Source organism: Panthera uncia (assembly GCF_023721935.1).
Source record: "Panthera uncia isolate 11264 chromosome A1 unlocalized genomic scaffold, Puncia_PCG_1.0 HiC_scaffold_16, whole genome shotgun sequence".
In the NCBI taxonomy this organism is placed as follows: Eukaryota; Metazoa; Chordata; class Mammalia; order Carnivora; family Felidae; genus Panthera; species Panthera uncia.
Genome location: NW_026057576.1, coordinates 34675629 through 34690417, shown reverse-complemented (window position 1 = coordinate 34690417; position 14789 = coordinate 34675629). Strand labels below are relative to the sequence as shown.

Below are 14789 nucleotides of genomic sequence, written 5' to 3'. Positions count from 1 at the left end.
TACATAGCTCTTTCTTTAGTCATATAAATGAATGCCTATTGTGTTGGATGTGTAAGTGATATCTTACCCAGGAATTGGAATGAAAAGAGAAACCAACAAAGACTCTTTTGTGTTAATTCTCTGTTTATTGACTGCTATAGATTGCTACTAGCAGTTAGCTTATTTCAAGTATTAGCATTCTTTACAAATCTACTTCTATCATGAGCATTTTTTATTTCTTAAAAACTTAAAAAGTATATTTAGGGTTGGCCAGATAAAATGAGAGTGGTTGCATGGGAATGGTTCATTTTGATCTATTAGTTGTTACCGTTTCCCTTTCCTTTAGGTAGAAATTGAAAAATTTAGGGAAAGGTGGTTTAAAAGCAATCGGAATAATATTCCAAACTGGAGGAGGTGGAAGAAGAAAAGAGTATAGAAGTATAAGGCAACTGTCAAGTTGATTCATTGGCTGTGTTTGTCAGGGGGGAATAATGTCAATGCCTAGTTGTTTCTCTTTGGATCCAGATAAGTGAGAAAATAAATGATTTAGGAGCATTGGATTTTGCCTGGTGGGAGTTCACTGAACCAATAAAAATGGTTAGGGGAATTTTAAAAAGAATAAGTGTTATGATAATGTTTAAGCATGCTCTTTCACCAGTGGGGAAGTGTGCAAGTCTGTTCTTTTCCAGCTGTGAAGGCTTTTTCTCAGTCTTCTTTCATCTCTAGAAAAGTTGGCTTTTGTATCTTCAGTCCACTGACGATCCTTCATGTAATTTGTGAAGAAATAGCCATTTGTTTAGAAAAGTTGAAAAGCAAATAAAAACTTTTACCAGTAGCTGTGTTCTTATCTAAAAGATCACATAACCATTGTTTGTGATTATAGGTGCTTAGGTATATGCTTGAACAGTTCCAGCAAGATGATATTTCAAAATAAATTAGTTGTGCAGCTCTCTGCATGTTAATTTCATTTCTTGTCTATTCGGCTAAAACTTAAAGTATATGGAAGAAAAGCAATGCATGAGTTTCTTCTTTTTTTGTTCTTTGATAACGGCTCTAGGACAGTTTTAAATTTGGTTTCAAATTAAGATAGTTTACACTTGCTATAAGCTTCAGTTAGAGTATTTGGTCGAACATTATATGTGAGTTCTTTGTCAGTCTCTGGATAAATGCTGTTTTATGCCTGCCATCCTTTTAATGAGCTAGCCATCTGAATTCCTATTAATTTTAATGGGGATTGAGTAAAGATACTGTGGCTAGAACAGTGGAAATCCAACCTTACTAGTGGGAAAACCAAAAAATATAACTTCTCTACAATCACATTTATATATAAAAAAGGTTACTGTATAAGAACATAGTAAAAAATGATGGTCAAAAGAAAGATAAGCTGTTCTGTAATGTTAGCATATTTATGGACATGTTGAATATGAAGTAGTAATACACTTAATTGTGAGCTCTTTTTTCCAAGGTATTTATCTCATAAAGGTTTTCTAAACCTAACCTAAGAATAAAACAAATTACAGAACTAGATAGATTCAGTTTGTGTGTACTATGAGTGTTTATAATGACCTGGAATAAGATCATGAAATCTTTCACTAAATACTACCTTAGTGTAGGGATAAACATTAGCAGGACCTTTGACATGTGGTATGGAAGATGAATTCCAATGTGGTTAAGAACAGAAGAACACTTTTAGAAGAAATGGGTAAAATTGTGCTTATAGAATGTTGAGATCTGAAGTCTCAGGAGAAGTAATTAGGGAATCTTGTGGACCTGTTAAAATGCTTAACCAATTCATAGCTGTCGTGATAAAATGTTACCAAAGCAGACTGTTTCCAGGAACAGTTCTATTGGTTTTAACCCATGAAACAGAAATCTAATACACTATTCAAATGAGATGATTTCTTTTGACTTAATAAGAATTAATGTTTGCCTTGCTATTGCTGTGCTTCCAGTTTTTACCTTCTGATATCATGCTTATTGATCAATATGAATGTTTGGGTCTATGACGATCCTGTCTTTGCAGCATCCATTTTCTATCTCGTCATGCCTCTGCCTGTCTGGGTGAATTGCTTTTTCCTCTCTGGGTGAATTGCCTCAAACCTGACCCTCTTCAACTTGCTGCTTGTACATATTCGCTTAATTCTCTGAATAGTCAATCATTTTAAATTTAATCTGACTCTCCATGGTGTTAACTATCCCACTCCACTTGATGTATGTAAATTTAATGAGCATGCTGTCTTGTAAAATCCACATCCATGAATGAAAATAGTGAGTCAAATGTTTGTAACTTGGTGGAATATGTGTCCATTCTGTTTGCCATTCTTCGCTCGATTGCTCCTTAGTGCTCTAACTAGTTGCATGTATGTGCAGGAAGTATTAAGATTATTTCACACCCTCACCTCAGTTTTGCCAAGAAAACATGGAAAGTAGTTATTTTTATTAGTATTTTGTCAGTCTAGGATGGAGTCAAGGTGTGTAAAATATAGTAGCAAACTTCGGACTTTCTTGTTTGTGGAAATTTCTGGCCCCATCCAACACTTAGGAAGAATCCCTTGCAGTGTTTTAAAAGCTGCTGACTTGACTATATTCCTTTCACCTGGCTTCCAGGTCAGGGCTGCTATTGACCCATTTGGTATCTTCATGCAGTTTAGAGAAGGTATATTCCTTCATTCCTCTCTGTGGATACAGTGCATCACAGAAACTCCCACAATGTGAGTGAAGTCTGTAAGATCTCAGCTCTGTTCACTCTTCGACCAGATGCCACCCTGATTCCAGGTCACTGAGGTTGTGTGTGATTCTGCTAGTGCTCCCTGGAAACATCGTGGATTTCAGCTTGGCCATGTTTGAATACCTGTGTTACTAGAACTGCCTAAAGAATCCATCTCTGGGGCTGGATCTTGTTTGTTCGTACTCTCAGCTAGGGATGTGAGTATTATCTCTAGCTCCAGCTCCATCCTTCAGAAAATGACCTCAGTTTCCTAGTTTGTCTCTAAACAGGAATAGCAAACTCTGTTTGGGAAATTTTGTTACATCTTACATATTTAACAAATACCGGAAAAGAAATCCACTGTGGTCTGTGCACTGTCAAAGTGGCAACGGGTGTAGAAAAGAGTTCTTTAAAAGGTTACCTGTGAAGGAGAATAAAGGAAGCCATATATAAAGGAGAGCTAGGTTTGAAGGAAGGTGCTTTTTCCTTTTAATTTTAATCCATTAAGGATTAACATGTTTATATATTGAGACCCAACCAACTGAGAACAATTTAGTGAGACAGAATTGAAAAAGGATAATTGATATGCAATGCCCTTTCAGGAGGTGAGAGGAAAGGAGATCCAGAGCATAAATGAATGGAATTATCTTTGGATGGATGCAAGAATTGATACAGAAAGATTAGTGTGCAAATAAATTGGTAATATGGGAAACGAGAAATTGAAAGTTTTCTTTTTACAGAGGAAATTGAAATTTGCTTACTGAAAATGATATTGAAATGGTAGTTTCATAGCTCTTGGGGAAGGGCAAGTTTGAAATAAATACTTTAGGGAATGTGAGAAGAAAAATGAGTTGGCTTTTCTGTAAATGTAGGAAATGATGATCCATAGAATTAACCTGCTTTAGGAGAACATACAGGGGATCAAGAAATAGGTCTTATTGAGGTCAACACTATGGTGGTCCAGCAGTAGGACAAGTGAAAAGACAGAAAATGAGGGTCTGAGAATAGAGTCATGAGCATTACATGATGATACCTGAGGTAGAACCATTTTTAGATAATGAAAAGGTCTAGGTGTAGTCATGAAGACTGTGGTTGAGCAAAGTTGAAGTAAAGATTGCTGGTGGTGGAGAAGCTAAAGACTGGGTGGCAGGGCATGGGATGGGAGAGGAGTCAATACAAGTTGTTGGCAACATAAGTGATAAGTCCGATTGCATTAGCCCCAAAGGAAATGGGATTTTAGATGAAAATGGAGATAAATAATGGAATAAGAATGATGAGTGTAGATAGACCACAGTTCAAATAACATAGGACTATGGTCAACTGAAAGAATTTCCCGAAGTCTCCATTCTCTCTTCAATATAGAGAAGCCGGTCCATACCTCCCATGGGTTATTAGTGACAGTTAATGTAGTAAGAGTGCTTATAAATGTTTAGCACGTTGCCTGCAAGAACTTAACCATTATTTAGGAATACTAAATCTTGGTGAAAGATGTAGAAAGGCTTGTGGGAAGAATGAGGACAGTTTACAGAGCAGATTTGGAATGAAAACAGAAATTCGAACAGCTTGAATTTTGTTTTGGAAAATTCCAAAGAGTGCCTAATCTTTAGATTTGGAATGGAATTCTGATACCGATGTCTTTGTTAGTAGTCCCAGATATTTGTTTTGATAGTGTGTGTGTGTGTGTGTGTGTGTACTTCCTTCCCCTTCATCAAGTCTGTATTTATTGTAGCCAAGTATACTGCAAACTTGCTCTTTGTATTTAGTGGACTTAAAAATATATTTTTTTTAAGAATGAAAGATGTTCCATTTTTTTCATACTTTGAAAATTATTTTTATGACAGAAGTTTTATGAATATTTCAATTTAGTCTTAGAAAAGCTTTGCTTGGAAGCAACCTTAGATTTATAGAAGGGTTGCAAAAAGAGCACAGACCGTTCTTATATACCCTTCACCTTACTTCCTCAAATGTCAACACATTCTATAACTTGAGTTCAGTTATTAGAACTGAGAAATGTTGGTACACTACTAATGAAATTACATTATTGAGATTTTGCCAGTTTTTCTACTTGTGCTTTTTCTGTTCTAGGATCCAATCCAGGATCACACCTTGCATTTAGTTTACTCTGTATCCTTAGTCCCCTGCAATCAGTGACATTTCCTTATCTTTCCTGACCTTGATCCTTCTGAAGAATCCTTATTTTGAAAGCCCCTTGATCTGGGTTTCTTTTTGGCAGTATTTTTTTGTGTCTAAAATCTATCTTTAGTTCCAGTCAGACTCCCACAGTAAAACAGCACAGTGGTTCAATTAAGGTGAGTTTTTAATTAGAAAGTAATTAACTGAGAGAAAATTGGTTTTTGATATTGCCACTCCCAATTTCCCCAGGCAAAACTGTGGTTAAACATGTATATGAAGGTAGCACTGTAAGTGAGTTAATTTCTAATGTCTGTTAAGATATTAATAGAGCTTTAACAACAATACTCTTCAGACAAAGTTTTGATATGGTAACTGCATAAATATTTTTGAGATCTATTCAGCTAAATATTGCCAGCTAATAAATATCTGTTCTGTAAGTGGGAAAACTTTAATGTCCTACCTACAAAATATTAACCTCATTCAAATTACTCATCTGGTTTTTTGCAATTATGAGTTCTATATATTTCCTGTTTGGTGTTTATAATAGATATTTAATGAATTCCCTACATGTATCTCAATACATTGATACATTGAAGTAAACCACATTTCAGGGGTCTCTTAAAATCTGTACCTGCGCATCACTTTGTACCTATGCAGTGTAGTAGAGGGTCCCAACCTAGGTCTGAATGGAAGAGTTGGTTAATCCAGTGGTTTGTATTGCTTGTTGAGGCCATTGACATGAGTTTCTGTATTACTCAGTTCTGCTTAGAAATAAGCCTTATTAGGAAGTAAGTTATTTTCAAACCGTGTTGTGGATGCTGCTGGTGCCCCTCTAAGACCACCTTCATCAGGTTGGTGCACGCAGATTCCAGGTGGTAAGTGTTGGTTCCTCGTAGCTTATAGCTGCCCTATCTGGAGATTTGGGTTCCAGGGGCTAGGATCCTGTAGCTAATCTGCTGACTGATTCGGAGGGGTCAAACTGTCCTCTCCCTCTAGGTAGTACTAACAGCCATGCAGTTCAGGCTGAAGCAATATTTTCAAAAGTCTCTTTCCCCTGCTCTGTCTTGCTTTTCTTTATTCCCCTATCCTGAGGGCATCCCCTCTGTTAGTCATCTGCACCAGGATCCTTGTCTCACACAGTACCTCTTGGGAACCTGACCAAAGACAGTAGGGCTACTGTATGATCATTTTGAGCAGATGGAAACTGAGTAACATGAAAATGGTTGACTTATTTGCAAGGGACCTCTTATAATTACCTGGAAACTGCCCTGGACTGGTAGTCTGGGCTCCAGGGCTTGTGTTTCTAATAGCCACCTCGCTAGAAAAGTCATGCAATTTCTGTGAGCCTGTATTTTTTATCCTGTAACACATGGAGCTTAGACTATGTGATGCTCAAATTCTCACATTGAAGATTTTCCCTTAAGGCAGGGGGCTATTAAATGAAGATGCTTGTTCTCCCCTGATTCCACCCCTCACCCCTAACTCTAGTTTCCTAGATAGCCCTCAGAGATGCTCAGCTTAGCTCCTCTGGAATTAAAGACACTGAAGGGATTCAGAGCAAGTTTCCCCAAACTGTTCCACTTTGGCATGTGGACTACTGGAGTTGAAGGCAACTGAGGCCTGGAGGGCTCAAGAGAAACTTTTTTGCCCCTGTCTGAACCACCTAGAAGAATGTAAATTGAGAGTCTTTCCCAAAGCATTACTATGAGAGAAATTTTATCTGAGTGACCCATCTGTATAGCAGAACAAATACCTAATTACCAAACCTCTTATTGCCCTGTGAATTGCCCTCCTCCCCTTGGAAACCCCAGGCTCCTATCCCATGCCTCAGCTCAGTATGGCATATAAACCTCATTTTACCTTTCTGTCTTGGAATCTTTCTTGTATGTGGGGTTCTTGTATGTATGAATTAAATTTGATTTTTCTCCTGTTGATCAGCCTCATGCCAATTTAATTCCTAGTTTAACTAGAAGAACCTATGAAGGGTAGAAAGAAAGAACTTTTTTCTCCCCCTATATAGATGTGCATTAGCTAGGAAAAAGCTTCCAATACATTTTTCAAGGACTTTGTAGACACCCACCCCCACCACCTGCCCCCTGCTGAAATTCAGCGCCAAAGTCCAATAGGGCTTTCTCCTTTCAGCCTTTTTCTTTGTGAGATAAAAATCTATTTTACAAATACTGCACTTTTTTTTATATACACAAATATATATTTTTCCTTTTCATTGCTCCTATATATCCTTTTTTCCCTTTGTAAATGGCAGTTTCTTTTTCCAGTGCCATTGGTTTCTGGACATGTAGAGAATGACCACCTGTGAGTTACATGCCTAATGAGAAAGGTCTGCGGTACTATGTAGCTGATTCCAAACTTTCAGTGTCCTTCCTTCATTTTCCTTTTTGCTTTTATTTTTATTTCTTTTTACTTTTAGTTTTTTTAAATTTTAGAGTGCAAGCAGGGGAGAGACGCAGAGGGAGAGAGACTATTAAGCAGATGCCATGCTCAGCGTGGAGTGGACACGGGGATTGATCCCATGGCCCTGGGATTATGATCTGACCCGAAATCAAGAGTTGGACGCTCAACTGACTGAGCCACCCAGTCTCCCCCCTTTTTGTTTTAAAACAGGGACTGTCATGAAGTGACTGCCGTATTTAGACAAGAGAGGTGGAATAAGACAGTGGAAAGAGGTTGGGAGAACCCTGAGTCTCTTCTTTAATTCCAAATATACCACTATTGTGTATGAGCTCCTGTCATCTTGAATATGCCTTTCCAAAAAGAAGGCAGTAAACTTTTTAAAAGTGTATATCTTAAAATTTTATTTTGATTTCAGCCACAACTAAAGGATTTTGTAGTTTGTTAGCATTCTGTATTTACTACATATTTTAATTTGCTGGTGAAAGAGGCTGGGCCATGCTTGGCTATTAGAAAGAAAATAAAAATACAGTGAATAATTTAATACAGGGGTTCTCAGTACTCTTAAGTACCCTGCCTTTTTGTAACCAGTATACCCATTACCTTCCCTGTAACTTCCCCGTTACTTTCTTCCAATGAAATTCTATATAGGTAATATAAACTACCTACACTCATAATTTAAAAAATCCACTTAATACCTCACTGTAATAAATATTCAACATATATTTCAATATAAACAATTGGCCATGACTGCTGAAGAAGGTATAATAAAGTCATTCTTGAATCTTCACCTCGTGCATACAACAGCTATGGTGCAGATTTATGTAGCTGTGCTGTTCTAGTGATTCAAATACCACAAGCAGTGTTGTCCTGGGGTACCCAAATTTCAAAAATAGAGCACAACTGATGATAAAGCTTATTTAAAAACAAACAACAAACAAAAACAACAACAAATACACCCAGGTACTATAACTTGCAGCTATATTAGAATATTAAATATTAAAATCACATAATGCAAAGTATTTCATCTGTAACAACTTACATATTAATGCCATTGTACATTTAATTCTATTGAGTTATTCTAGGCTTAAATAAAATTTTCTTTTTCAAGATGTGTGTCTCTCTCTGTGGGACACAAGACAGTTTCTCATTGTGTAGGATTAGCCCATGTGTTGAAGAATGTCTAATATACCTTGATGAATACTGGTAGCTTCATCTCAAGTCACTGACGACCAGAATATCCCAAGACCTTTCTAAAATCCTAAGTGGTGTTAAGGCCTATTGAGAGTCCCAGGCTTAGAGAGGAAAAAAAAAAAAAAAAAGGAACAAAACAAACCATTATTCACGTAATAGGATATTTCTAACCTGAACAGCCGGGAGTGACATTACTAATTACTACCTTTTATTAGAGTGTCAAGTTGAACAACTTCTAAGATCTTAAATATTTATATCAAGGTGAAATGAAGGAAATTTTGACTTTTAAGTGCTTGAAGGGATGGGTAGCCAAAAACTGAGTCAGCTAAAGGCATAAACTACAGTGTCTGATGAATTGTAGCACTCTTCTAAAACTTAGAATAAATTTAACCTGCTGGGCTCCACAGGTGATCTGAATTCTTGATTTTTATACACCTGTTTCTGAGAGGCTATGGAGTTGGTATACATTCAAGTGTGTTCTATTGTGTGTTACAAATAAGGGCTACTATCTGGAGGAAATCCATTTGAGCAGCCCTTTTTCAGCCATTTCTGTTATACCTTAGGCTCCTTTTCCATTACCAGAATGGCCTCTAATGGGAGCAACTTAACTGGTAGCAATTCTCATACTTACGTGGATATTCTTGATTTGTATTTTTAGTTAGTGTTAGACCTGTAGCGAGCTCCAGGTTACTTTAACCTTTGATTGGTGGTGTTGAGAAATGTTAGATTTTTAGGTGGTACTTCATTTTATGAGTGCAACTTTTATGTTCTTTGGAACCTAGAATAAATTAAGTAGTTGGTATTTTTGGTAGGGGTAGAGAAGAGAAAACTAGAATGGTTTGCCTTTTGCTAGGCTCTCTACCAGGTATTTGATTCTATGAGCTTGTAGCTACAGAATCAGGAAAGTGCTTGCTTATTTACCTTTTAATTTTTATGATACATGGAACAGCTCTTTCAGAAATAGTGCAAGATAGCTTCAGGTGCACTGTTTTTGTTTTTTTTTTTTTAAAGTACCTATATTTGTGTTTGTGTATTTAAAATGTGAATCCAGATGACCTTAAGAAAGGCAGAAATCTTCAACTGTCTAATTACCTGTAGTGATGAGAGTGTAATTTTCCTAGCCTGTTGCGAATTTAAAAAGATTTTCTGGTGTTTTACCTGTTAAAATGATCTAGAACGTGTTTTTCTCTGTGTCTCCTGCTCTTTGCTTTCCTCCAGGCAGAACTACATGTAAATCATTCCAAAACAATTAATGCTGCCGTAGTCACAAATTATTGATTTTCCGTTGGTAGGGTATGTAGAATTGCTGCTCTACTTAGATTCTAAAATGAGGCTTTTTAATTGTGTTTTCCAGGAAGATATGAATTTAAATGAAGATAAGAAAGCACCATTGCGGGAAAAGGACTTCAGCATCAAAAAAGAAATGGTGATGCAATACATTAATACTGCTTCCAAGACAGTAAGTAAAACTGTCAAGTTGAGAGATACTGCTGGAACGTGCTGCAGTGGGGAAAACAATGCGTTTGTCTAATGATGTGCTTCAGTTTGTGGGCAACTGGAATCAGAGGGCTTTTGAGTGTATAAAGGCACAAGTATTGGACGTTTGTTTAATTTGAAAATACTTCTTACAGCTTCTAAAACTGCTGTGGTCCTTTAGCCCCTTGCATTGGTGAGGAACACCGACTGGTTGGTTTACTGACTCCAAGACTTCTTTGCCTGTTAGTGGATTCAGATGGCTATTGATCTCTAATGTCACTTATACACCAGGATGATATTTGCATTACAGAAAAGTAAGACTGATGACATTCTAACTACGTAAATCAGTACACATAATAGTGGCTTAGAGGCATCTCTTTTTTTTTTTTTTTAAATTTTTTTTTTCAACGTTTTTTTATTTATTTTTGGGACAGAGAGAGACAGAGCATGAACGGGGGAGGGGCAGAGAGAGAGGGAGACACAGAATCGGAAACAGGCTCCAGGCTCCGAGCCATCAGCCCAGAGCCTGACGCGGGGCTCGAACTCACAGACTGCGAGATCGTGACCTGGCTGAAGTCGGACGCTTAACCGACTGCGCCACCCAGGCGCCCCTAGAGGCATCTCTTTAATGCGAGTTTCCCTACGGATAAAATTATCTTGTAACAAATTATAAATGTAGACATTGGAAGGAGCATTAAGCGTCCACTCAGCTGCCAGTTTTCTAGGGAAACATGAAATATGTGGGTGGAAGTAATGAGTAAATGTCTAAGAAACCATGACTGGCACACAGAATCAATTATATTTATTTCGTGGGACAACAAATGAGCTTGACCAGTCATATAAAAACTGAATAAATGGATTCAATGAAATCTAGAAATGGAAGCTAATGAAGAAGCAATCAGAAAGACAGCAGAAAATGATTTTGGCTGAATTTACAATAGAATTGGATTAGAGAAAAATTACTTAACACACTGTACTTTTCACCGGATACTTTAACCAAAGACCAGGTTACAAGAATATAAGTCACTTATACTTTAACTCTATTTATCTCCTAGACCAGTCAGTGACTTGGAGGCCTTTGTTTGGGAAGACAGACTCAAGTGATGTTTAATTTTTAAACATGTCTCAGGTTTGGCATTCTGATGTTTAGTTGTTCAAATCACTGAGTACTATACTTTTTTTTTGGCTCTCTATGTAGATGGGCGCTGTATCCTGCTGTTGTGACAAAAATTGCTTTTTGTCCCTTAATGCTACCTGGACATCACAAATTAGAATTAGGGACTTAAGAGTCAGAGCACTTGTATTTCGGATGACTTATCTTCCCTTTGATATTGGGCATCTTGTTTTACCTCTGATGCTCAATTTCCTCATCCTTAAGATGGGACTAATATCTATATCATCAGCTTGTTAGAATTAAATTGTTGATGCCATAATTGCAACATAACCGGTTTTATAACTGGTGGCTGTCTCTTGTGGTAGCACTGGTGGCTGTAGCAATCGTTTCTTATTTTTTTCTTTGTGATTTGTTTGTTCTCGCTGTTGAAATCCTTAGCCATAATTACTGATGTACTTGGATTTATGTTTTTTAAACCTTTTTTTTTAATATATGAAATTTATTGTCACATTGGTTTCCATACAATACCCAGTGCTCATCCCAAAAGATGCCCTCCTCAATGCCCATCACCTACCCTTCCCCCCCCCCCCCCCCCCCCCATCAACGCTCAGTTTGTTCTCAGTTTTCAAGAGTCTTTGGGAGAGAGCTTTGGCTCTCTCCCACTCTAACCTCTTTTTTTTTTCCTTACCCTCCCCCATAGGTTTCTGTCAAGTTAATGGCAGCCTTTTAAAAAAAGTTTTTAATATTTACTTATTTTTGAGAGAGAATGGGACAACGTGAGCAGGGGAGGGGCAGAGAAGGTGAGCAGGGGAGGGGCAGAGAAGGTGAGCAGGGAAGGGGCAGAGAGAGAGAGGGAGACACAGAACCCAAAGCAGGCTCCAGGCTCCCAGCTGTCAGTACAGAGCCTGATGCGGGGCTCAAACCCACCAACCACGAGATCACGATCTGAGCCGAAGTTGGACGCTTAACCGACTAAGCGCCCCAGGTGCCCCGGATTTATGTTTGAAAATTCAAGTTGACTGTTAGTGAGTCCGTGTCACATTTATTAAGTGTCTGTATATCAGGCAATATTTTAGGCAATGGAGTTGAAGCACCAGGATGGTCAATCATCGTGGCCTACGGAGTAACATAGGATATACACAACAGAAACACACAAACGTGTAATAAGTGAAATGTAATGTGGGAAAAAAAGCAGGGGGATTGGAGATGATACAACTGTTTTTTTTTTCTTATTGAAATATAGTTAACACAGTGTTACATTAGTTGCAGATATACAGTAGGATTTACCAGTTCTGTACTCATTACAGTGCTCATTACAATAAGTGTACTCTTAATCTCCTTTATTTTACCCATCCCTTCACCCACCCTCCCTCTGACTGAACTGCTGCATAGAGTGATCAGGGAGGACCCCCCTGTTAGGGAATTTTAAATCCAACAAGTATGAATTTACTTGATATAATTACAAGAGATACTATATTATTAGAATTGGTTTAGAAAACGTTGGTATAATAGTGCATTTTAGTTCTTGAATTTCAGATAACAAACAGACGTTTTAACAGGAGAACAAATCACTTTGAACTTCATTAGAGTGGATCTATTTCAGTTTGCATTCACTGATTTTAAACTTTAATCCTCTAATCGTTTTGGACTAAGGTTGGAATTTATTTCCTAGAATTAGATAATTAGATTATCAGGATTGAAATAGATTAGTTATCTAAAGTATGATTAAAGCATTCACTCCTTTACTTAGTGCTGGGAGGATGGTGACTTTTCCTAGGAGGGTTCTGAATAATTTGGTGGGTGGTTAACATTGTAGGAAGTTCAAGCTGACCAGTCATCTATTTTTGCTCTGGAAGTAGAGACACATTCACTCTCACATACAGACTTTGTCATACCAGGGTATTTAGGTTAACGAGTACCAAAAAAGCTTTTCTGAGGAAAAGCCATGAAAATTTATGGATGGGTTGTTCCAGAGAACATGGGGGTATTTGTCAGGTAAACTTTTATAAATTTAGCCTTAGACTTTGCTTTGAGATTCTTTTTGTGGGTAAGCATTAAGTGTGTGTGTGTGTGTGTGTGTGTGTATACATATATATGTATGTATATATGTATATATATGTGTATAGAAAAAGTATATGAAAATGCTTTAGAAATGTTAACCCTCAAACAAGCACTAAACTAGCCAAGCTTGTTTCTTAGAATAGGGGGGAAAAAAACCCCAACAAATTCATAGTAATGCTGACTTTTTCAGTTAGAAAAGATTATTAAAATTTTATTCAGCAAGTAGCCTAGTTAGAGGCTGAAAGTGTCAGATCACAGTTTTCCAACTTCTAGGGTATAGATGGATAGGTGATCCACATGTGCCCTGTACAGTCTGGAAGCCAGGTATGCTGGGGGCTTCTGAGGAAGATTTCTCTTCCTTATAAAAAGATCCAGAGCAGAAAACCACTTTCTTTCCTGTTATTTGACATGGTGGTGAGAGGGTGTGGGATCCTTGGCACATGACCCCTTAGAGCTGATGCTCTGGCTATGTACAATCCTGCCTCCAGACTCTCCCATTGTGTGATGGGGTGCATATTCTTATTTAAGCTACTTGAAGTTGGGATTTTGCTTTGCGGCTGTGCACGTGTTGCTGGACTGTCCTGATAGCCTTTTGCCTGCATAGGATCTCTATCTTTAATTAACTCCGGAAATTACTCCCCTCATCAAGTATACTAAGCGTACATGAGGATGGGTACTACAAGGCCAGATGGACATTCCTTGGTAAATGGCTTGTCTCAGGTGTTCAGTAGTCAGTGTATTTAAAAAAACTTTCTGAATGAATGGATACAGTCTTGGCTTTTATTTGATTACTGGGTGGATGGTAAGACTATTCTGTAGTAAGTGGTAAGGACCTTGAAGTTAGGATGAGACATGATAGTCCAAATGGAAGAGAATCCATCGTTCCCCAAAAATGTAAGAAGAAAATTCTGGAACAGGACAGAGGAGCTCTTAAGCACAATTACATAAGAATTTCTCCTATTTTCTAAATGAAAGGCAACTATAATTTAATAAAAGTGCACCTTGTAAATGTATTATTCAGTCTTGCTTATCCTGACTCTGAGTGTTCTCATTCTTGATTGTGGTTTAATTATTAACCCTTTTCTTCTCTTAAAATTTTTAAAGCACCCCTGCAGATAATGTTAAATGATGATATTTGTCAGGACTCCTGTGCTTTGAGGGGACGGACCAAGCTAAGGAGATAAATTCTTTAAAAATTTTTTTAAAAATATTTGTTTATTTTTGATAGAACACAACAGGGGGAGGAGAAGAGAGAAAGGGAGACACAGAATCTAAAGCAGGCTCCAGGCTCTGAGCTGTCAGCACAGAGCCCAACACGGGGCTCGAACCCACAGACCATGAGATCATGACCTGAGCCGAGGTCGGCCGCCCAACTGACTGCGCCACCCAGGCGCCCTTCAGTAGGTAAAGTCTAATAGACTTGCATGCCTTGGTTTTGGTGTATCATACCCTGTATCTGTGATTCCCAGGTTGATGTCGGTGTTTATCTTCTTGTGGGTGCTTGAGTTGTATTCAGGGCGAACTGGCTCTGGGTGTACGATGTCCGGGTTATGTACAAGTCTGTTGACAGGATTAACAGGAAGCCATGGATTCCTTGACAAACACTTTTAAAAATGTGTTAAACAGGATACTTGTGGGGAGTAGGATTTAGAGCTATAAGATACTTCTTCTCCCCTCCTGCCCCCACCCCCCATCACAAAGGGATTGTAAGCATAA

At 37.9% G+C, this 14789-nt stretch overlaps 1 protein-coding gene across 3 annotated transcripts in view; it reads left to right on the top strand.

Moving 5' to 3' along the window:
* Positions 1-14789, top strand: part of DIAPH3 (diaphanous related formin 3) — a 522043-nt gene that overhangs the window by 63038 nt on the left and 444216 nt on the right. For all 3 annotated transcript variants that reach the window (XR_007461112.1, XM_049647035.1, XM_049647034.1), the window contains one exon: positions 9777-9881. Coding sequence is in view for 2 of the 3 variants with exons in the window: in XM_049647035.1 (XP_049502992.1) it covers positions 9777-9881 (105 nt within the window). In the remaining variant the exon portion in view is untranslated. The remainder of the gene's footprint in view (positions 1-9776; positions 9882-14789) is intronic.